The sequence below is a fragment of the Eleutherodactylus coqui genome, chromosome 3 (genome assembly GCF_035609145.1).
Source record: "Eleutherodactylus coqui strain aEleCoq1 chromosome 3, aEleCoq1.hap1, whole genome shotgun sequence".
Lineage (NCBI taxonomy): Eukaryota > Metazoa > Chordata > Amphibia > Anura > Eleutherodactylidae > Eleutherodactylus > Eleutherodactylus coqui.
This window is the reverse complement of record NC_089839.1, coordinates 283,306,911-283,332,235: the sequence shown is the minus strand read 5'-3', so window position 1 is coordinate 283,332,235 and position 25,325 is coordinate 283,306,911. Positions and strand designations below refer to the sequence as shown.

At 43.5% G+C, this 25,325-nt stretch overlaps 1 protein-coding gene across 1 annotated transcript in view; it reads right to left on the bottom strand.

The window, feature by feature from the left end:
- Positions 1-238: 238 nt before the first annotated feature.
- The window catches only part of TUT4 (terminal uridylyl transferase 4), a 90,077-nt gene continuing 64,990 nt past the window's right edge, over positions 239-25,325 (bottom strand). The window contains exons 25-30 of the mRNA XM_066597592.1: positions 10,619-10,734; positions 9,151-9,311; positions 8,152-8,246; positions 6,108-6,603; positions 5,574-5,732; positions 239-3,757 (exon numbers count right to left, since the gene is read on the bottom strand). Of these exons, the coding sequence (XP_066453689.1) occupies positions 3,666-3,757; positions 5,574-5,732; positions 6,108-6,603; positions 8,152-8,246; positions 9,151-9,311; positions 10,619-10,734 (1,119 nt within the window). The 3' untranslated portion in view covers positions 239-3,665. The remainder of the gene's footprint in view (positions 3,758-5,573; positions 5,733-6,107; positions 6,604-8,151; positions 8,247-9,150; positions 9,312-10,618; positions 10,735-25,325) is intronic.

Here is a 25,325-nt window from a genome sequence, read left to right as displayed (position 1 = left end):
GTTGTCGTCAATGCATCACGAATGGAGTTAACTACTAATGTAAGTGGCCTGCACGGTGTACATGGGTGGAGGGCACTCTGGCTGGCATGGTGTGCCTTGGGTACAGTGTCTAAAACCGTTGCATTGTATGTGTTGCTGGAGACGGTTGCTTTGTGCCTAGGATGTCAAATATAGCTGAAAAAAGGCTTCATGGATGAGAGAGAAACAAAGATGGTAGAAAAGAATCCATTAACAGTGAGTCATTGGTAATTCTTTATTGTGCCTTTTTGTCTGTGCTGTTCAATACTCCGCCATTGTCCAGTCATACGGGGGATGGCTTGCAGAGTGCCCGTACTGCTCTTATGAGACCACTGTACAACGGGGCAAAGAAATAGTAAGTGTTAACTTTTCCAATAGTAATGCCTCTGGTATTTGGAGATCCTAAAACCATAACTACAGCAGTAACTGCATACAATGTTACCAGCAGGTACATATTGTGGATCGCCATAAGGAGTGTCCAGCCTGGCCAGAAGTACTTTAAAACTTGCCTTTTATATACTTATGGAAGCAAACCATTGTGCCGACTCGTTTCAGACACCACCTAGTGTCCGAGGAAAGGGTGTAACAAACCTAATTGGGGATCCTGACTCAGGATTGGTGCATGGGCCCATTTAAGCTCTTAGTGACCTGCCTATTTTGTGGGTTAAGGACCAAGAGTTTCTCATTGTCGCATTGCAAGAGCCATATGAATGCTTGTTTTTTGTGGGACTAGTTGCATATTTTTGAATGGCACCATTCTGGGGTAAATATAATGTATTTTTGATAACTTTTTTTTTTTTTTTTCTTATTAAAAATTTAGCCATTGTTTTTGGATTTCGCTTTTTTACGGTGTTTACCAATCGGTAAAAATATCTTTATCTGGATCAGCATAATTACTGCAATATCAAGTTTTATATGGAATGAATTGCACAATAGAAACATGCTTTTAAAGAAAAGCAATGGCCTCTGTGTCGTCTCGTTCTAAGACCCATGACATTTTATTTATTCTGGCAATGGAGCTCTGTGAGGGTTTTTTTTTTTTCCATTGGTTACTGTTTTTGGGGTGCATGCAAGTTTTGGTTTGCATTTTTTGGGAGACTCCCAAACGAAAATAACGATCCTGACATTACTACTTTGAATTTTATGGCATTCGCCATGCGAGATGATGAAATTTCATTGGGTCGTTATGAACGCGGTAATACCTGTTAGGTTTTTAGGTTTGTTTTGTTTTTTTTAAATTATAAATTACAGCGCACTGCATTATTTATGTTGAGCATTCTACTAAGCCTATGACATCAGCCTATTAGACTGTGCCGGAGTCATGGCCTAATAGGCTTATGGCCCTTTTACACGGGCCAACAGTTGTTGAAACGACTGCACGAGCGCTGATGTAGCTAAAGGTCATCTGCGCTCATGCAGAGCGTTTAGACTGAATGACTTCTGGCTGGATCGTGGTCAGCGCTTCATCTTCTATGTGAAGCGGATTTACACGTTACAAGAAGACAGTGTTCCAGATAGTTTTTCCACTGACAAAGTGAGCAATTTGATTTTTTTTTTTAACATTTTTTTTAATCCTGCATTTATGCTTAACGATTATCGCTCAAATTTGCTTAAATGAATTTTGAGATAATCGTTACGTGTAAATTGGCCGTTATATGCAGGCCTTTGTCAGGCTGCGATGGGAACCCACTTGGTACCTTGCAGTCACACTGTGTGGTGCCAATGGGTGACAGAAGGAACCCCTACCCCTGTCATCTGCTTACATGATAGTTACTATTGATTGTGGTATGTAAGGGGTTAAATTGGCAGGATCTATGGTTTCTCCATTACTGATGGTTGGAGCAGAAGCATGGTTGTCAGTCAAACAGGCCACTGCCTTAGAAAGATGTGTGTGCAGGTTTAAAGCCCATTAGTGAGGTCAGTAAAACATTGGTATTGGCCGTCACTAAGGGCCTAAATGTGTTTGTTACTCTTTGCTACGCAGGACACTGGATGGTGTCGAAAACGTGTTAGTGCTTGAATCATAGTTTACTATCCTAATAGAATTTTAATTATTCAGAATGAAGCTTCGAGTTTAAGTACTTCTGATTATTGGACAAGCTTGACCATGCATGGTCTTCTATAACTTCATGGCTAGGAATCCAGTGGCTTCCAAGACTGCTGTCTGTGCATTCAGGTGCTGCTTATTGGAGAGACTAAGCCTAGAAAATCTGCAGCAACACATTGAACTTGTTGCCTCTGAAAGCAGTCCAATAGTATTCCCCGATAAATTAAGGCAACCCTTTGATTTTTAGACAAAATTCTGTCCCGGGATTGCAGTTCTTCTCTGCCACCCTTCCAATCTGCTGGCCTTGGGCCCCATTTTCAGCTGTCCAAAAGGCCACAGCAATTTTGTAACTAGCTAATGAATATTGTACACTGCTCTGATTGGCCTGCACTGGTCACGTGAACACTCTGGCTAATCAGCACTGATGATCCAGAACACTTCCAATGTACCGTGGGAATTGGGTAGTCTGAAATTTGCATCGGCAATCGTGGACAGCTGAAAATGGAACTAACGGATCAGAGGGATTGCAGAGAAGAACGAGTGCAGGTAGAATAATCTCCCAACTCCTTTGATCCTGGAACAGAATTTTGTGCTGAAACTGGAGGGTCGTTTTAACCTTTCTCTTCCTTAAAGGGGTTGTCCCACTTCTAGCTCCATACATCACGCAGTGGACTGGGTTGTTACTGCAGGCTGAACTCAGATAAATTCACTCCCATAGGACTCTGCCTGCAGTACCAACCTGGGCCACTGCACAATGTATAAAGCTGTCTGCTTCCTGCAGCTAAAGGTGGGCCGAACCCCTCTCACAGCAGCCACAATTAGCGACAGTATATGCAACTTCCCGTCGTTCCTAATGTTTGAGTCCTACTGTAAAAGTGAACTAAGTAGTACACTAGTGACTTGCGTAACGCCAAAAATATTTTGAGGAAGAAAACAAAAAAAAAATGTTTGTACTATACCTGTGAATATATAGAGCTTTCCAGCAACATGGATAATTCTCACAATTTTGGCTCAAGCATACAAAAAATAACCACTTCATTGGTCTTCTTAATTTTATTAAAAATGAAGAAACCAATTTATCAAATAACTTCAGTTTTGGATTTCGTAATAAAAAAAAAAACTTTACACTTCATGGGACACAGATCAATAAAATGGCCATTTTTTTTTTTTTAATCGGTACCAAAAATAAGACGTGACTTCAGCTTTAAAAGATTTTTGGCACCTGCTTCAGACTCAAATAATAAAAGACATTTAAAAAATTACATTCCTTTCTCTTTAAATCATCTGTTTATAACTAAAATATATACATTTATAGAGCTTGAAGCAGCCGGCTTATGAATAGAGCAAATAGAAAATAAAGAACTTAATTTTACCGATTTTTGTCTTTTAAAAAGAAACTTTTTTTTTTCTTCATTTGAAGGTTTTACCTGGAAAGAACACAAGGCTCCCCTCAAAATGGGGCAATGAAATAAAGAAATTAGCATCACTCAGAGGAATGATTCCAGTACAACTAACCATATATTTACAGATGTTACATAATAAAAGTTCTAGCGCCTCCTAGAAACAAAGTCTTAAAAATGCTTGCTGCAACGTTTTGAATTCACTTCTTCTGCTGGATGTAGTTGGAGTTCAGATGAGGGTGTCCTTGTGATAAGACTGGGAAATGGGGCCCGTTCTGGATTAATGAGGGAGCTGAAAGGAAAATGTAGAGATGAACGTTGGCAGTACTTGATACACCAGCTGTTCACTTTGCATCAACCCCTTATGCTAGATTTCTCCCCTATTACGTTAAATGGGTGAAAACCTGCAACAGAAGTTGATTTGCTGCAGATGTTAAAATGCTTTGCATGTGTCAATTTTGGTGTATTTATAAAAAAAAAAAAAAAAAAAGTCTGTAGCATCTAAAAAAGATTTGGAAAATCTCCCCTTTTTGACTGGTATTGTAATCCACTGTGTATAATTACTTTTAGTTTGAGTTAACACATTGTGTATTTGGGTATTAGTGTATCTTGACACTACCAGAAAGTCCTGGTGGAGTCAAGATTGACAGGGGGAGAGGGGTGATGCCCCCTGTCAGTGATTGGCTGCACATCTGCTTGCCCGGTAGGTCCTAGAAGGTCACTAACCATTCAGCTGCCCCATTTTTATGGATTAAATAAAAAATAGCTTTTTGGAAGACCTGTGGTGCTGCTCCGTTTTCTATAATCACTTGCTACTGGGGTCCCAGGAGTGGGGACCAGTGGAGCCTGCATACAGGACTCGCACCAGATGGTGTTTTACGACTGAGTGCTGCTTCTTTGTATTTTGCATGACAGGAGGAACGCCCCAGTCACACCCCTAGCTTCCGGTGGTGTCAAGATACACAAATACCGTGTGTTTGTTGCAGAATCGGCACCAAAATTCCCCAATACTGTCCAATGTTAGTGAATGGGTTGTGTTAAAATCCCATTCACTAAGGCCGGGCTCACAAGAACTGATTTGAATTGCGGATTTCGTGATCGATATCCACGGTAAAATGTGGGCATTGAAAGGCATGTATTTTCCAACTTTTTCCTTTTACACTCGCGAGTACCAACTGCAGATTCCGCGAGCGGTAGAAAAATAGCAGCATGTTCTATTTTAGCGCAGCCAGCCTCCATTGAAGTTGCCTTGCTGATGTTCTAATGTCATTCCTTACTTGCAAGTAATCTTCCATGCGGATGATATGCTGTGCCTACACGTACATTTCCCGTGGAAAATCGCACGCATCTGTAATCTTCCACGATCATTTGCAATTACTTCTTGCAATTATGGATTGCAGGTCCGACCTGTTCGTGTGAGCCTGGCCTAACGGTGCTCTGTAAGGGCCCATGGGCGTATAAGTAAAACGTCACACATTACAGCCCATACTTTCTGCCGGCAGACTACGTGTGGACTGAGTATGGCACTGTGCATGCCTGAAAATCTGACGTCACGGATATTCGCAGTGTGATTTATTTATTCTTCTAAATTCCCTGCTCTGTTCAGAGTGGGGATGTGTATCGAAAGACCGCCTGTACGCAATGTATTGTATATGGACAGTGCATTATACGCACCCCTTAAAGGGCTGCGTATCCTATACAGAGAGATGGAGCATGCTGCGATTTTATTTCTCTTGCGTATTGATACACGTTACCCACGGATTAGTCTGCATGGATTGACTCTCATTGCCTCTATTCACTGTGTATTGATACGCGGTGAAAACACGGTCGTGGACATGAATCCTTAAGCTCTGGCACACTCTTCTAGATTAGTGAAAATCTGCTGAGGACATTCTGACCAGTGACACTGATTTTAATGGGTTTCTCTAAGAGGAATCTGAGTAGTGACAGTTTTCAGCTGCTTTGGAATCTGTCACCATTCGGCATGTTATGTTCTGACCGAACACTTTTTTTAAGTTCTTGTTCTGAGCAGCATCTTGTCAAAAAGCTAAAATTCTTCAATTCAAATTAAGTGTATTTCAGGAAGAAGAAAAAAAGGCTAACATTACCTTGAGGATAGTAGGTCTTGGAATGAAAGCCGGCAGGTGCTTGCTGCAGGAAATTCTGGTGTAAGCTGTAAGGCCATGATCCAGGAATCAGTGGGTAGTGAGGAGTACCGCGCTCCCAGGGAAGGGAGGGCTTCCCAAACTGTCCTTGGAATCCTTGCTCTATAAAGCATAAAATAAATGGAAATTTTGACCAATTACTAAGATATCTACATAAAGCAACTTGGGGCTCGTTCAGATCTGCACTTTTGAGTTCTGTTTTCCGGCTCTTTTCTGGAGCAAGAAAACGGCACCCAGTGCCCAAAAGGAACTGTCATATGATGGCGCCAAATGGACCCCATTGACTATAATGGAATCAATTTGGTTTCCATCCTGGCTTCCAGCATTGGAGGTGCCAAAACACAGATCCTGATATTGATGGTGTAATTTACGGATAAGCCATTCATTTTGTGGGGTTGAAGAACCCTTTTAAAGTAAAATGTTATGATAGTTTCCACAAACCAAAGCAATGTCGGGCTAAACATTTAGGTAGTTTACCTGTGCCACCCACGGTTCCATTGTTCACCAGTGAGTTAGGTGCCTGGGAATTGTGCCAGCGTCCATCGTGAGGGGAGTCAGGAACGCCTACAGACCTGGCAGCAGGCCCTGCAAAGATGATGCTGGGGTCGTTCAGATTAACTGCACTTTGATTAGTGGTTGAGGCGTTGCTGCTGCCAGATCTGGCTGGATAGGCGACACCACCAGAGTGAGGGGGATTTGCAGAAGAGGAGCGAATTATCTGGCCGTGGATGGGCCAAGAGTTGTTGGGAATAGGTATCTGTGCAGGCAGCGGGAGTAACCCAAGACCGTGTAGAGGAGAAAAGTGAGTGGGGGGAGAGTGCGGAAAGTTAAACAGGGGCCGCTGAACCTGGTGCGGATTCTGTACTGGCTGCGGCTGCTGCTGGTTTAGCTTTGTTTGAGGCTGTGTCTGGCCCATGTTGTTTTGTGGGAACGGCTGAGGCTGCGGTGAATACGATGAGTGATGGGATTCAGACTGTAAAGAGAAAAAATAAAGTCACGGTACATGTGGGGCTTATATGCAAAATAGAGCAAAGGAAACTGGCTACTGTGGACAGTGTTTTCAGTATACAATGTCCTCGGCAATCGACTTCCTTCACAAGTTTTACTTTTAGAGATCTCATGTGTTAAACTTGATATGACGATGTAGGCTTGTAATGTTTAAAGGGGTCGTCCACGTTGGAAATCCCTACTTCTTAAGAGTGGCCTGTTCACTATAAGCAGAGGACAAATCCCCTTGCTGTGACCCCTGGAGATCAGCCGTTATCTGAGGGGAAACCTAGTAGCCAGATTCACAAGCTGGTTTGAGAGTTGCACCCAAGAAACTTGGGAGGGAGCAACTCAAACTTGGCAGCACATGGACAACAATCCGTATGCTGTTCGATTTCTGCACATTGCATGTCCTATCTTACATAGTGCCCATTCTAGTCAATAAGCTGTCTGTATAATGCAGAATAGGACAGGTACTTTAGCGTGAGACACTTTGCAATGGCCAATGGATGAGGATTGTGAACAGGGGACCCCCCCTCTATTAACTCAGAATTCACTGATTGGGTACAGTATATGAAAACAGGTTTTCTAAAGAAGGGTTATTAGCATCCATTAACAATTATATCAATCTGTTGTATTTCCTATTCCTTAGAGCTTTCTAGTACAGTAATATACTAGAATATCTTATGCTGTTATGTCTGAGAAGGGACTGGTGCAATGTATAGGAATTCCAGGCATTTAAAGGGAACCGATCATCAGGTTCATGCTGTTTGAACCATGGGCAGTAAGAGCCCGGACTGGCGTGTACAGTGCAGTAAGAGCCCGGACTGGCGTGTACAGTGCAGTAAGAGCCCGGACTGGCGTGTACAGTGCAGTAAGAGCCCGGACTGGCGTGTAGAATGCGCCCATGTAGGTCTTATTCTGAAACGCTGCAGCAGTTCAAAATCCACACACTTTGAAGATTTATTCCAAACAGAGCGCTGAGTGACGGCAGTGGGCTCTGCTGGCCCAGAATGACTGCTCTCCCTCTGTATGTATATAGGTAAAGAGCGGTCACTCTAGATGATATAGGTGGGCAAAGCCCAGCGCAACGCCAGCCCCGTGACTCGGAACTCCATTTGGAATGACTCTTCAACTATGTTCTCAAACACTGCAGTGTTTCAGAATAAGGGCTCATCCACACGACCGTATGCGTAAAACGCTGCCTGGGTCACACAGCATTTAATCAGATGGAGAGCGGGCTATCGCTGTGTATGGCAGCTTATATCACGGGCGCAGTCATGCGCAGTGAGACTTTTGTTTTTTTGTTATAAATTCCCCGCTCTGCCTCATAGCAGACTTGCTATGTATCGTCGCCTGTACACGATGTATTGCGTATGGACAGCGGTTTATATGCTACCCATAGAAAACAATAGGGCTCACGCTGCGTGATACCTGCTGAGATAGAGGATGCTGCAATCTTTTTCAATAAGTGCTATTTCTATACTGTTATACAAAATCCGGTATTATCTAATGCACATTCATGAATACTCACTGATTCTGAAGCCTGTCGTGTGCGTGCGGGGCGCTCCATCTGTTGTAATGGGGTGAGAACGGGTTGAGGGACGATGAGACTCAAGATCTGAGATGCTGGGGAAAGAAAAGACCATTAAATCCGGATGACAATATTATGTATATTGACTGCTATGGAAAATTGTATCCATATATCAGATTCTTAACCCTTTCACACTGCAGCCCTTTTCTGCTATGATTTTTTTGAAACTGGAGAGGAAAAAACAAAACGCTTTGGTTTTTCCGGTTACATAGGGCTTGTTTTTTGTGAGACGAGTTGTGTTTTTCAGTGGTAGCATTTAGGCCCCCTGCACACGGGCGGAAATTCTGCGGCGGGACATCCCGAAGAATTTCTGCCCGTGCCTGCCTGCATAGGATTGCATTAGAAAACGCAATCCTATACAGACGGCAACGATTTGTCCACGTGAAATCACACGCAGAAAACAAATCGTGGCATGCTCTATTTCTGAGGGTCTCGTAGGGGTCCGTACAGAAATGTCAGTATCGACGGGCCGACTGGCCAGCAGCCGGCACACAGCGCAGAGAATGAAGACGCCGGGAGCGGGTAAGCCGCAGGCCTCTGCAGGGGCACGGGACCATATCCCACTGCGAGAATTCTTGCAGCGGGATCTGACCCGGCCGTCTGCAGGCGGCCATACTGTATTATATAATGTGCAGGAAAACGTTTAAAAATTTCTAAGTGGGGAGAAATGAGGAAAAAAAATACAACTTTGCAATTTTCGTTGAGTGTTCATTTTTACTGCACCATGAATGTCGTAAAAACAATCTCTTTATTCTATGGGTTAGTACTACTTCGGGGATACCAAATTTATATAATGTCTTAGGGGTTTTGTATGGTGCATGTTTGGAAGGGGTTAAAACATGATTTCACAGAGGAAAAAGATTGTAATGTATTTCACTACTTCTATACATGTTATACTATAACAAGGACTAATAAGTATATATTAGTATCGATTATTACCCAGAATGCTGCCGTTCTTCTGCCGAGCGGTGTTATTTTCAGGGCAGTCCCTTCGTACATGACCCACATCCCCACAGGTAAAGCACCTCTTCTCTCTGAGCTCCCGCTCGTCCTCTTTATTATCCTTTTCATCATCCTTCTCATTCTCTTTCTTCTTCACCCTTGGAACAAAATGAACAACTTTAGTAACTATGCAGTTAAAAGCTATGGACAGTTTCACAACCACATGCTTATTGCTCCGATGCGTCGACAATGAAAAAAGAAGCAACTTTGCATTGAGTCTTTATTAAAAATGTCTGATTTGCGTTTACAGGTACTGTGCAGTTTATGCGTTTCAGTGGTAACAGACAACAAACTGTAGTCTGATCCTGCAGTTACACTCCCATCTATCTGTCCCCTACTTCTTGCTAATACACCAAATTGACAGGGTGGTTCAATGCAATGCTATTCCGAGAACATGGGTCAGAGGACTGCCCGGCTCGCTCCCCGGATTTTACCCCATCTGACTTTATTCTCAAGATGGCTCCAAAGGAAAAAGTATACGCGCATCCCATTTCAACAGGCGATAACTCAACGGAAGTGAGTTTTGATTGTAGAACTGGACTATATAGGGTTTTTTGTCTGTTACCATGGAGCCATATGTCTGCATAGTAGTTGCAGACAAGAAACTGACATTTTTAATGAATACATTACAAAGTTGCCAATTTTTTTTTTTAATTTTCTTTGCAGATGCATTGGAGCAATAGAGGGGAAAAAATTGGTGAAGTTGGACATAGCCTTCAATGTCATAGAGGTATAAATGGAAGCAAATATCCGACTGCCTAATCTGTGTTTTATGGCTCCTTCACACAGATGTATTTGCACATGTAATACGCAGATAGAACTCATTGGTTTCAATCGGTTTGTTCACATTTCCGTATTGTGAGTGCACATTTGTCACATAGAAGTCAATGGGGAGTGGGTGTGCAAATGTCCATGCAATATGCAAGAAGATGCGTAATATGTTGCATAATTTTGCTGTTCAAACAACTGAATTTGAACGATAATCGTTACATGTAAACGCGGGCATTGGGCACTTTTCGTTTGAACGCTGATTTTAAGGTGAACTTAAAATCCATTAATCAGTTACTGGAGATGAAGCAAACACCTTTATCTGTCAGTAGACCAGAGGCTATTTCCACGGGGAGTGTGCAGTTAACATTGTATTCTGCCGGCACCCGCGACGAGAACAAAGCAGCTGTGTGCACAGTTGGGCTCTACAACCATTAGTGTCCGTTAAAACTTTATGCAAAAAGATCGCTTAAACGTTCAATTGTTTGAAAGATTATCTTTGCGTGTAAATGGGCCTTTAGAGTAGATTTGTACCTGGTGACGCTAGTGGGAAATAACACAATGTGTTCTCTTCCAAAAGGTGTCTCACGTCATGTGTAATTGTAAACTGAAAGTAATACAGGACGATGCGTCTCACCTCCTTCGTTTAGGACAATCCTTCATGTAATGGCCAATCTTCCCGCACACTCGACAACATCTATCGTTAGGAGCCAGTTCCCCATCGGTCAGGACTTTGGAATCAAAAAAGTATTCCTGCCAAAAACAAAACCACATTTAAGGCATATCCCAGGCTAAAGAAGAGAGAACCTCCATAAAAAGGACAATCTAAGCCCCTGATGCACTGACTTAGTTTTTCATAGTTGGGCCCTGCTTGTAATAGTGGCCTATAGAGGTCTGTGCGTTCTGCCTGACACCACCTCTCCTGGTATGTTTGCTGTTGTTTCCCCCCTCCTGTGCCCTAAACAATGGCACTTTTCACCTCCTCTCTGTCCTTTGTTTATGATGGATTAATAAAGGCCCATTTAGACCCAACGATTCTCGCTCAAAATTCGCTCAAAGCTGTCTTTTGAGCGAGAATCGTTGGGTCTAAATGCACGGACATCATGCAGTACATGAGGCGTTCCTCTCTCAATTCTAGTTTTCTTGAATGGAGTGATGAACTCTTATCAGCGGTGCAGGCTGTTATCACAGTCTGCAGCGCTGATAAGATTCTTTCAGGTCGCGTCCTGCTAATAGTTCACAGCAGGACGCAAGCTGTAATCGCAGAGAACAATACAGCTGTTTGCTTATGCAGAACAGCTGTAATGTTCGCTAAGCGATAGCGCCGGTGTCCCGCTCTGCCTGCATAGCTTTAAGTAGCTAGTTAGCTACTATAGAAAGATGATCGCTCAAAACTGTCACTCAAACTGCCGTTTGAGCCATCATCTGTCAGTGTAAATGGGGTCTAACTAATCAATGCAATGAAGTGCCTTTTACATTAAAGGGTTTGTCCAGGGCTGAACTACTGATGACCGATCCTCGACATTGTTGGATCTGCTGCCCATGCAGACGGCACAGGAACCAGTTAGGGCTCTCAATATTATGCCCCAGTTTGGTACTACAGTGCTTGCAGTACCAAACTGGACCACTGCATTACAGAAAGCCCTATCTGCTTCCTGTGCTCTGCGCACTAATGGGCAGATCCCAATCAACTATTGATGACCTGTCCTGAGTATAGGTCATTATTATTTCAGTCCCAGACAACCCATTTAAAGCATGTAAGGAGTTAATAATGAAGTTTTGACAAAGTCTGATTAGTTGTCCCTTCCATAATCTGAGAAAAGCAGCTATAACTTTCAGTGTGACCCCCAGCGATTGGAATATTTGACATGTCCCTACGACATGCAGGTTGTTTTTGGAAAGCACTGATACATTTTAATTTATTTGATAAAAAAACAAATTTCACTCATCAGACCAGAATTGTGGATTTGTACACGACACAGACAAAGCTTGCGTTTTTATATATAAGATTTACACTAATTAGAGCACGCTGGTGATACATTCCTCCTGTAATCTGCTTTTATTATGTTTGGAGATGTTTTTATTCTGTTTTCTGTATGTAGTTACAGTCTGCCATTTTGCCTGGACAGCTGGTTTATCACTTTTAAAGATTTGCTTTACAGTAGCCACCTGAAGGTGGGAAACCATGCTAATAATGACTCTTTTGTGGGCATGCCCTATGACCTTTGCAGGGAGGCAGAGGAGGTGAGCTGTGATCACACTCTTTCGTCACTGGTGTGATTCCTCCATTCCTTATACATGGCAGTCACGGCCACTTTATTAGAGAGTAGTTCTCCCCCCCCATATCTAGTGGTGCTTTGGGCCTCCTTTGGCCTTCGGAACTGCTCCAATTTGTTGTGGTGTCCCTTTCACAGGTATTGGAGAACCTACACCGTTACTCCACCACCCTGAACTGTTGCCATTGTTTCATGCGGTTTCCACCAGCATGGTGCAATAGAAATCTGGATTTATCTGACCATGCGATGTTTCTTCTGTGCAGTAATCCAAATTTTGCACATTGGAGTCTTGACTGTTTCTCTTCAATGGCGCTGGAACTGATCATCTGCTGTTGCAGTCCATCTGGGCTAAGGAACGACGATAGACGGGGGTGCTTTTAGAGGTGACAGAAAACTCCACCACAGACGAAACTAGACCAAAGTCCACATCTTTCATGCTAATTTTGATGTGCATTTGCTAAGGGACAAAATCCACCTCAATTCTTTATTAATAAGTGCAAGGAAGATGTGGATTTGTTTGTGGTAGAATTTCCCGCCATGTGCAAATGTGCCCTTTATGGTAGCACCAGCCATTGTATTTGGCTGGATAAAGTCTAATGTCAATACAAGGAAGCTCCAATTGTTAAAAGGGGTTGTCACTTTTTGCAACACTATTTCCCAGAAAATAACCCCTACCCTGATTTTTGGGAGGCTTGAAATAAAAGCCCTACCCCAAAAATAAGCCCTAGCTGCATTACATTTATAAAAAAAACAAAACACAATCCATAACTTAGTAGGCTCAGTCCGCATTCCTCCCGCTGCTCTGGCAGGCTTCCTGCAGCCCCTGGCTGCCCAGAGAAGATTGCTTCCTGGTTTCAGGATTCATAAATTCTGCCTCCCGGAAGCGATAGCTCTCATAGGTCGAACAGCGCTCAAGAACCAGTCAGTGCAGCACTTTATGAACCAACGCAATGGCTATGATTGCTTGATACAGCGCTTGAGTGGCAATCACAGCCGCGGCTCAGCTAATTCATAAATCCTGCCTTCGCAACATGATGGCTGTGATTGGTTCTCGAGCGCTGCTCAGCATTGATTGGCTGAGCAGCGCTTGAGAACCACTTAGAGCCCTCGTTTCCTGGAGGCGGGATTTATGAATCTTTTAACCAGGAAGCGATGATCGGTGGACATTCGAGGACTGCAGTAAACCTGCCAGAGCACCGAGAGGGACGTGGACCGAGCCGGCTTGGTAAGTATAATAAGACATCCCCTGAAAATAAGACCTAGTGCCTCTTTTAGGCCCAAACCTAATATAAGACATGGTCTTAGTTCTGGGGAAACATGGTATTGCCGGTTTATCCTCTGGTAGGGCCGGGCGACTTAGACTAAAATTAAAATCTGTCTCTTTTTCTTCCACTTTTAGACTTTTCGATTTTAATCTTTATTTTGTTTTTCCTAAATGAGGTGGAAGAAAAAAAAAACTGGAGCCATTTATTTTACTAAAGGGATCTGCCTCTACAGCTATTCCATAGTATGTAACGATTATCAGAAGTGTCCCTTAGCTTACATAGGTGACCCTCCTCACTTAAAAGGGAGGATTCTGATAGTCTGCATGTAATACATTATGGGATTGCTGAGCATGTAATTCCCTTTTGTTAAAAAAAAAAAAAAAAGAGGGGGGGGGGGGGGGTCTCGTTCTAATATAAATTTACAAGAGAAATTTCCTTTATTGTAGAATGCCCCACTCATGTTATGAGATGGCTAGGAGATCTGATATGAGCAGTGTGCAAAAGGTTAAAAAAAAAAAAAAAAAAATATATATATATGTATATAGCCAAAACCACATTTTAGATGCGGTTACTGTGTATGGGCTTTTTTTTTTTATTTTACAAGTGAAACCATTATTTTCCACCTTTTAAAACAATGTAGCTAATAACCGCATTGCAAATATGTAGCAAATTTTAATGAAACACAGGCAATTGTGCCACATTAGTGAGTGAATACATCCTTAGGCCTCATTCATACGTGGCGTTACACTGGCCGCCTCGCGGCTGAAACAACTCGATGAAGAGAAGTGGTGATCGAGTCCTGAGCTTAATTAGTGGTTTCTCGTCCATTCACACTGGTGTATCGCAGGAAAAATACGCAGCAGCGCCGGAATTATTCGGTCAGCAGAAATCCTCGAAATGACTTCTAATAGCTTTAATAGCGGCAGCTGTCTTCTTTTCCGAGGGCCGGCCAACGGTTAAAAAAAAAAAATAAATAAATCGATAATGTAAATGAGTTTACTGGAATCCAATGCTTCACTTGGTCGCGATTTTCAGCCTGCTTAGTTATGCGGCTAAATGACCGCATCAAACCACTAGTGTGAATGAGGCCCGTAAGGCTGCAAGCCCCTCTGAGGGCCCTTTTATGGCTGTCCAAGCGATGATCGCTCTTGTACGTTTACACAGGAGTGATCATCGCTTAGTGAATGGAGGTGGAGCAGCTCGGAAATTGTTCTGACCGCCTGCCTCCATTCACTGTAAACAGGCAGTTATTCATAGATGCACGACTGCCTGTTTACACAGGCCCATCATCGTTTGATTTTAACGCCTGTGCGATCTGAACAATGAATGAATTATTGTTTACACTGAACGCTTATAGTTCAGATTCTTGCTGGATCGCATGCATCTGAATGATGATCGCTCAGTATAAAAGGTCCCAGTCTTAATAATGTCCCCTTTTGTAGTTCCCATCTTGTGTATGCCTGCTCCAAGACTCTGGCTACAAGCAGTAAAAGCCACTCATCACTTACATTGTAATACAGGTTGACCATGCGCTACTATCTACATAATTCAACTTCTCCCTTTTGAAAGTAAAGGGCTTTTTACATGCAAAAATAATCTTTCAAACGACTGACAGGTTGAAAGATTTAGCACTCTATTTGCAAAAAGTAGTAATGGCCTTTAAGACTTTATCATTTTCATTTACATGTATAAGGGCGTCCAGAGGTTGTTTAAACACACGCTGGGCTCTGCAATCAGCTGCCGTCACATTCCATTGTTCTCCTCCCGCTAGTATAAACATGCCGCTCCGAGAACATCCTGCATTCTTTTGAAAGATGAGCGAAATGCATTTAAATGGACTTTATTAGCTCAGTCTTTCAGCGACTGATGAATGGATTTTAAGTGAACCAAAATCCATCATTTGAACGAAGAGTGCACGATGCCCGCGTTTACATGTAACGATTATTGCTCATTTTTGGCCATTTGGACGAATTTTGAGCGATAATCGCTGAGTGTAAAAGGGACGGTACCCAAGTGCAGGAGACAGGAAATAGTTGGGTTATGCAGCACAGTGTCAGCCTACCGTACCGTCTGAGCGAGTAGCTGCTTGCTTATACTGCTTGTAGCTGGAGGTTGGGAGGGGGAAAGAGGCGGTATAGTTGTGTAATAGTGCAGGGAGCCTGCTAAACTCTCTTTTCTGCAGAGTTTAGCAGCTCCCAGTTTCTTCCAACAGAAGTGGTCACCCCCTGTGATTTTAGCCCCAGCCATGGTGGTAATGAGTGGGCAATTAATGGAAATAATTTGATTAATCGCCCAACCCTATTCTCAGGATCTGTCAGCAATTGCAGATCTGCTATTTGTCCAGCCTGCTGTCAATGTCATCCTCAATCAATGGGAGCAAAGCTGTGTATTACACTTCCAGCTCGCGTGTGTATATATATATATATATATATATATATATATATTAATATATATTAATATTAATATATATTACTCAGATGCACACCATTTGCGACCTGATTGATTGTTTGGATTTGCTCATTCCCAGTAATTGGTTATTTGAGTTGCCTGATTCACAGTGATTGGTCGTTTAGGTTGGCTCATGTAGCAGTGCAGAGTAATAGGCTAACACGCTTCCAGCTCTGACTGGCAGGGCCAGACATTCACATCGGTGGTAATCTACGTGACTGTTATGGAGCCCCTGACTCGCCTCCCCCTTCCACTGAATGTCTGGGGAACAGGAGCACAAGTCTCAGTAATATGGTAGCTTCTCAGGATGGAGCTCTCTCACAAACTGCAGTAGTATACTAAGAACAGGAGCATGCACTACGGTAGCTGCTTTCTAAGTGAGACTTGTGCTGCTGCTGGCCAGACATTCAGGGAAAATGTGGACCCCAGGATGTTGTAGGGGTGGATTCACTGGAGCTTATGGTAGGATAGGAAAAGGGGGCAGAGACAAGCCGGGACTTCATCGTGGGCTGGGCCTAGGTAAACAACAAAAATGAAAATGGATATCAGTATATTAGAGAAGATGGCCCCTGTGATCGCCCATTGTTTCCAATAGGACAGTAAAACACATCACATGGGAAACACTTACCGATCCTCTGACGCGGCTGAGAGCTGCGCAGGAGGATCGCCATCGGCTCGTTCAGTCGTTTTAGAGATAATCGTTGTATGTAAAAGGACCTTAATGTGGAAAATGAAACCCAATGATGCATTCCCTTTGGAAAGGAACAGAAGAGTGCCGAGAATGGAAACCAATGTGCAACTTTCTACAATACTCGTAATATTACTACAGCTGCAAGTAACAGGTCCTTGCAATTACCAAATGAGTGAACTGATTAATAAAATATGGTCTGATTGTTATCCAAGTCACAATTATTGACACAATCTAATTAAGCTAATGAACAGTGGGAAGGGCTAATACCAAAACTAATCTTTTTAAAGCATTCTTTAGTTGATTACTAGTTGTGATATCACCCAACATTTCTTTAGCTTGAGGTCAAGGACTGCTGCCCTTACATTCCCCTCTAGAATGTCTTGATACACCCTAGGGCTGATTCATATCTATGTTGGAGATTCGCATAGCTGAATTTGGTTTAAAAACAGGGCAAAATAGTACCCCATGAAGTGCCATTTGATCTCATAAAAAAAAAAACAGAAACCAAAGTTACCCCATTACAGTCAACAGGATCTGTTTGGCCAGGGCTTGCCGGTTTTCTGCTCCCCAACGGAGCAGGAAAATGGAACCCCCGAGCACGGATGTGCATGAGGCTTCAGAATAGGTTGTTCCCTCAATAAGCACAAGGCATCCAGCCCCAGACGACGATGCTCTCTCCACCAGCCTTCACAGTTGACTGAGATCTTTGTGGCCAGTGTTCTTTTTCAATTAACCACAGTGCTACAAAAATTCCACTTTTTGTCTCATCTGTTCATAGAACATCCAGATTTCTAACCTGTGACCCAAAGTAGAGGAGGACCTGTGCAGGCTGCATATAGGGGAGGCTGCAGGCAGTATCTGACAGCGGCAGGCTGTAAGCTTCCGTTCACAGCCATGCTCATACAGGTGACGGGACAGTGGGCGGCGTTTGCAGCTCTGTGAGTCACTCCAGGCCAACCAGGCAGAGGCGATTCTCTTTACTGTCCTACTGAGCCCTGACCGCTCCATCTTGTGAGCCTGGGACAGGTTCTGAATCCTGGCTTGTAAGGAGAAGCAGGCACTGACTTTAGTCCATATTGGGTGGTGGGAAGGGCTATTTGGAGGGCTGTGAAGGACAATGCATTGCCTCGTTAGAGTTTTTGTGCATTTAATGTGGCACAAGCCACCTCTTCTACCACTATGGCAAAAGCTTAGATGGTCCTCGTCTACAGCAAACTTGAGACGAACCCCAATATTTTTTTTTTGTTTTTGTAGAGTCTTTCTTCATGGTGTCCTTCCCTGAACATCACTTTTCAGTGTTTTTCTAATAGTAGTCACATGGACAAAGGTTTCTGCCACTTTTAGAGTCTTCTGTAGGTTGCTGGAGTTTTTTGCTGTCACCCTTGGAATCTTTCTTGCCTCTTGCAGGATTATTTATTGTGCTCTAGTAGCCAGTCTCATGTTAGTTTTACACAGACGTATTTACGCGCACAATATGCAGAGACTAGAGCCCATTGATTTCAAGGGGGTTCATACCCTGCTCTAGTTTAGTGTGCATTTGCACACCTGAAGCACAACAGGTCTATGGGGGGGGTGGTATGTGCAAAACTGCACAATACACAGCACACTTTTGCGGGAAAGGGAACACATCTGGAACCAATGAGGCACACCACTGTGAAATGTTGCTCTCAGCGCAGTAGCATGTGCATTTTTGTGCATGAGCCTGTATGACGACAACCTTAGGGTAGCTCCCCATGAGTCGTGAATGCGAGTTGCAGCCGCGAAGCTCGGGCACAACTTGTATCAGATAGTACATGGGCACCTGTCTGTGTACTGGCCGATTTACATGGACACAGCAGATTGGCATGATTAGCATGTCCTTTTTTTTATCCAGAAAATGGACAGATATAGGATGAGTTGTAGGTTAAAAAAAAAACAAAAAAACTCGTGGTCCATGTGAAAATAGCCCTATAATGTCTGGAATTAAACAAACGGACCCAAATATGCTAGGGTACACAGGGACCTTAAGGGGTTTTGCTGGGATTAAAAAAAATAATAAAAAGAAATTCTAGCCAGGGAAAGTAAAATAAAGGAATAAGCCATATTCACCTTCTTAAATGGCCTTTGGTGCAGCGCTGGAGCCTCTCTCACCATTCCTCTGAAGCTTGTAGCAATAATGCACCTTTCATTGTGCATGCAGCGACTCCGCTGATCACAGATGTTACTGCTTAGATACCATTCATGGTGTCGTCACTACTGAAGCCTGTGACTGGCCCCGTAAGCACATGAACATTGAATGGCACCTGAGTGGCACTCTTATGCTGAATCAGGGCAAGTTTAAAAAGGCAAATATGATACATTTCATTATTTTAAGTTTCATAGCCACAGAACAGTGTTGGTTTTTTTTAAGGCAAGGAAAACGACTTCAACAGGATGCCCACTCAGAGGAAGAGACTTAACACTCCTGAATAATCTCCAGTCAGAGAATTTATCTAACCAGGGATTGTAGAGACCGGTCTCTAGCTTTTGTAGCCCTTTTTTTCGCTCTTTCTCTGAGTCTCTATCACACATCGTCTAGGCATGGTTCATATTAACCAATCTTTTCTAAGACCAGAATTGTCAGTAACCAAGCCTTAAATGCCTTTATTTAATGGACAGAGCCGCTGCAATGCACACAATTCTTTGAGAGCAGCAACTGGAAGTAACACAGCGGTTCACTTTTACTCCCTGCACTGTGGCTGTTACTCAATGCGCTCCAACAAAGGCATGAACAGTAGTACGGTTTGTGTGGCATTAGGTTAGCTAGATTACATATGTCTAATTGTGACAGAGATAATATTGAAATCCAGTTAATTCCAACAGGTTCACTTACATTTTCTTGCAAGTGGACATATTGAGCAACAGTGACTACTTAAAAGGGTCATGCAGGAGTTTTTGGATTCTTTTTGTTTCTATGATGATCAGCAGGAGGCTACTGTCACGACAGACAGATCAGGAAGCAGAATGTACTGTCCCGTAGCACAAGTTTTATTGACCTAAATGGTAGCTGTGCCAGCAGCACCAAACTGGACTGCTACAATGTTGTCAGCGCTAATTGCTGTCAACATCCCCCACATTGTCAGCGGTACTGGAAGCAGTTGATCAGTGGGGATCTCAAGCAATGGACCTCCCCAATCATCTATTGGAGGGCTCGCCCTACAGATTGATCAATTAACAGAAAAAACAAAAATTCTAAACAACCTCTTTAAATAAGGGAAGGGGAGGTAATTGAATTTAAACAAAAAAAAACCAAAACACTGACCGAGCAAGCAGCTTGTAGTCTGTTTGAAAGTTTATCTGCAGTGTTGGTTTTTAGGTAGTGTTGTCCCACACCGCAGTTATAAACTTGTTTATGCCGGATGATAGCTGAGCATGCCATTACTGGAAGCCTAGACCATAGCAAAGAGTGGCCAGTAGAGATGAGCGAGGATGCTCATTTAAGGCTGATGCTCGATCGAGTATCGGTCTTGTCAAGTAACGGATTACTCGACCGAGCACCATTCGTGGGGGAGCGGGGCAGAGACTACTAATCAGTTACTCAACAAGACCAATACTCGATTGAGCATCAGCTTTAAACAAGCATACTCGCTCATCTCTAGTGGCTAGGGATATGCCATTTTGGATGACCTAGCCCTAATTTGATATGACAAAATACGAACTATGAGTGATCCGTTCTTTAGGATATGGGCATCTAAAATTACTAGTAAGGGGTCAGTTAAGGCAACGGTCATTGGTTTACGGATAGGAGTACAACCTCCATAGAGAAAACGATGGAACGATTTGAACCACTTCCTGTTTCGACTTGCAAAGACCGAGTGAGTGTCCTAATACTGCATTACAGAAAACTGCGCTGACCAATTACTATTGTTAATGAATACTGTGCAAGCAGGAAAGCAGAGGCCATAAATAATGAGGAATTTCTGTAGTACCTACATACTGAAATTTTCTGTCAAAATCCACAGCCCAAATTAACGGGTGTATTTCAGATCCGTTGCAGATTTTGGGTGGAAGGTTTCAGCCGCACCTGCTTGAGATTTTTCAAAGTCTCGTCCCTGTGGCAGCATTTACAGTACAAGCTAATTTTGCACAACACTTATGGGCTGTGTGAAGGCACCATCCCAAGAAGGTCGTATTCTGAGGCACAACTCCCATCGAACAGAACACAGACACCACACATTTGCTTGTACTATTCTCGTGCGAGGCTCACACGAGAAACAGGAGATGCATCAATGCTGAGAGATGACAATTTGTGTGTTGTGTCATTTTAAAAACATTTTTTTTTTGTACAACACGCATATGAATGAAGACTTTAACCCCCAAAATGGATGCCCCTGTTTGTCCTGCCCCATTGCCCACTTGTAGAGCCCTTGAGCGGCTAAAACGACAGAGAAGCCCGACAAATGACCCCACTTTGAAAACTGGGCACCTTAACGAAGTCATCTAGGGGTGTACTGCGTGTTTTGACTCCATAATGAATGCAGAAGCAAAGCAGAAGGGAAAAAAATGATGAATTTTAATTTTTTTTGGCAACTGTGTCATTTTAAAAACAGAGTCGCTTTGTCCAATTGCCAAAAAAAAAAATGAGAATCATAATTTTTTCCTTGGCAGTATGTGGAGGGGAAACCATCTTCCTTCTACTGATGTTGTGCACCGGACCTTCTGTCAAATATCAAGGGATTATGCTAGTATCCACTTGCCCAAAATATAAATGTATTGCCCGAATCAGCCCAGAGACCCCTGTACCCACCCTATATTTAGTCAGAATCAGAAAGTACATGTGCTTTCAATTGTTGGAAGCATCACCCACACACAGCGGTCATCAATATGGTCTAATATGGGATGATTCACAAATAACCTAAGAAAAATATCCTAGTGGCAAGTGATGGGACTAGAGATGAGCGAGCATGCTCAAGATACACGTTACTTGAGCAGAGCACCACGCTGAGCTCGAAAAAATTTCACCCTTTACTCTGCACGTCTTCAATAGAGCCGCGGCAGCTGCCGGCAGCTCCACCGATAAACAATTGTCTGCTGGCACCCCAGAATTGTTTTTCATGGAAGGGCTTTACATAGAACCCCTTCCCTCAAAAACAATCATTTTAGTGTAAAAAAAATAAAAGAAAAACCTTACCCTCCGCCGCTGCTGTGTCCCCTGCAGGGAATAAAGAATTCCCTACCACAGCTGTCACATATGACAGCTGCGGTAGGTAATGCAGCTGCTGGCACCCTGTAATTTGTTTTCAGGGAAGGGCTTATATTTAAAGCCCTTCCCTGAAAAACAAGAAAACTGGTAAAAAAAAAATAAAAAAAAAATAAAAAATACATACTCACTTTCTTTCAGCTGCCGGGGCTCAGTCGCGTCTTCTCCGCGCTGTACCCGGCTCGGCAATGCAGTTCTTTAAGCAGGCGGGGATTTAAAAATCTGCTGCAGTAGCCGATTGTGATTGGCTGAGGCGCTCAGCCAATCACAGGCAGATTTCGACGAATGAATGACATGCAAGAGGTGCCTGTGATTGGCTGAGCGCCTCAGCCAATTACAAGCAGCTCTTTCAGCAGGCAGGGATTTTAAATCCCCACCTGCTGATAGATCAGTACCAGGGCTCACACCCACTGGCGATATATTCTCTCTTGCGCTGCGATAGCAAGTGAAAACGCAGTAATATCGCCAGTGTTTTCAATGGGGCCAGCAGCAGCGCTAGCCCTAGCCCTATTGAAAACATAGGGCGAATACCGCGGACTTTTGCCAGCTGTGGCAGAAGTCCTGCATGCTATTACATTGCCTTCAAGGCGGTCGGTGCTGCTGCCGGCCCCATTGAAAGCAGTGGCTGGTAAAAATAAAAAAGAAAAGAAAAGTTTACTCACTTCGCCGCCGCATCCTCCGGCTGGCTCCCCTGAACTGCTGTCCAGCACTTTCAGCAGGCGGGGATTTAAAAATCCCCGCCTCCTGAAAGGGCTGTGATGATAAGCTGAGCACTCAGCCAATTACAGCCAGCGTTTAGCTAGTCATTCATGAAGAGCAATGGGATAGCATGCAGGACTATCATCCCTGCTGAGCGCTCAGCCAATTACAGCCAGCGCTTAGCTTTTCATTCATGAATAGCTAAGCGCTGGCTATAATTGGCTGAGTGCTTAGCCAATCAGCACAGCCCTTTCAGGAGGCGGGGAGTTTTAACTCCCCGCCTACTGAAAATGCTGGACAGCAGTGCAGGGGAGCTGGCCGGAGGACGTGTCTGAGTGGCGGAGAGCTCAGTAAACTTTTTTTTACCAGCCAATGATGATTTTTCAGGGAAGGGCTTATATTTCAAGCCCTTCCCCTAAAATCAAACTGCGGGGGATTCCACAAACAACTGCTTTCAATAGGGCCGGCAGCAGCGCCGACCACATTGAAGGCAATGGGATAGCATGCAGGACTTCTCCCACAGCTGTGACAGCGGTGGCAGTGGACTTCTTCATCCCCGCGGGGATCAAGGAGACTCCGGCCACAGCTGTGGCAGAAGTCTGCGGTATTCGCCCTATGTTTTCAAAGGGGCTAGCGCTGCTGCCGCTGGCCCCATTGAGAAAACTGACGATATTACTGCGTTTTTCTTGCACTGCAAGGCGAGTTTTTTCACTTGCTCTCGCAGCACAAGAGAGAATATATCGCCAGTGGGTGTGCGCTCCTACAGAGCTAGGGAAAGCGCAGCGTCCCCGACGCTGTAGTACTGCTGATTTCCCTTGACTTTAATGGGCTATTTTGGTCCGTAATACAGATCAAAATAGGACATGCTGTGTTTTTTTTTCAAGCACGTGGAAAATGCATGTCTGAACACCCCAATGTAAATTACTGATGTGTTAGCTATCTGTATTAAGAGCGTAAAAATATAGCAAAAGAGACCAGCTGCATATTATCTACATTGCCCCGGTTTGTCAAGGTGCTTGCATTCAAGAAAGCAGACAGCCATATACCCCATACACACACCAGTGGTTCCCCACCCCCTACCATCTGCACAGCTGCCAATTAAGCAGTCAGTATACAGAGGAGTAACCATATGGAAAGCTTCAATTACAGGGGAATGTATCAGAGTACATCAATACTAACAGAGTTGATCAGGGTTTATTTAAAGCTCTGCTGTGATAGGAGGCACCCGGCCGTTACATGATCGCAGAGTCACAAAGTGGAAGTAACACTTCTACTCTTTAGTACATAGCACTCATTGAGCACTATGTAGCCTGGGAAAGAGAAAGCAGAAGCAGATAAAAACAGCTTCTCCTTTCTCCTCCAGGTCTTCAGCTGTGTTGGACAGCCGAAGACCCAACCTGCTCAATTGCAGATCAAAGCCCAGCACCAAGCACTGTATATTTACTGCGCTTGGCTCTTTTTAAAAGGTTAAACCAAAAAAACTTAGCCTACAATTGTTATCATGCCTGCATAAAATGGATGAACGATCAGCATCCATCATTGGTTCGCTTATTTGAACGCTAATCATTCCATCTAACAGCACCCTTATTCTAGCTATCTAAACTATACAAATATTTTTAATCTTTGCATACACTTCCTAGTCATAAACAGGTTCTTATAAAGTATAATGTGGATATTCATTAGGCATAACGAATGGGTCAGTACTGAATACATCGGTAGATGTGCAGGGCATAATTCTATTACAGGCACAAGAAAAAGAAAAAAACAGATTGGAAAGAATCTGTTATACGTTTTTTGTATAATGTCAGTCATTGCAAGAACACACACTTAATGGGACGTGGTGCTGATTAACCAATCAGAGCCTTAGCTTGCTGGAGGTGGGTATTTTAAGCCCCGCTACCAGGAAGAACTGCTGTCGGTGTTACGGAGGACACGAAAGCCTGTAGCAGCAACGGAGACCAACATGAGGGACCTGAACGCCTGCGGCTATGTATGTATAAGACACCCCCCAAAAATAAGACACTGCCTTTTTTGAGACAAAAATTAATATAAGAGTGTCTTATTTTCAGGGAAGCACGGTAGGCAAGTATTTAATTTTTTTGGATTTTTTGCGTTGCTATGTGACAAAAACGAAGGCTTTCATAGGGAAACATGGGCTACTACAACAACAAAAATATAGAGCATGCTACAATTCTCTCTCGCGCAAGATAGCATGAGAGAAAACATCGCTAATGTGAAGGAACTAGAGATGACCGAGCACGCTCAGTTAAGGCAGATACTCGAGTGAGCGTCGCTCTTCTTGAGTAACTGCCTACATGTCCAAGCAAATTCGGGGGGGGGGGGGGGGGGGGAGGGTGCAGAGAGAGAGAGTGCGAGTATGCAGTTACTCGAGAAGAGCGATGCTCACTCGAGTACCTGCCTTAACCCAGCATGCTCGCTCATCTCTTGAAGGAACCCTTTGGAAAGCATGGGCTTAATATACATGAATTTTCTTGTGCTACCACATCACGGCAAAGATCACGCGATTGTCGCCTGTGTGAAAGCAGCCTAAAAGGAAAAAAAGGGGGGGGGGTGAGTGGTTGTCTGGTCTTGAAATGGTTAAGACATTTCCCTTTTATTATTCAGTGTGATGCAACACTGGGGATTGAAGTTCACTCAGATCTAGAAGGGGTGGCGCTATCCTCGTTCCATTTCTGCTAAAACTTACATATCTTTATTTTTAGTCTGATTAAGAGTACAGCATAAAT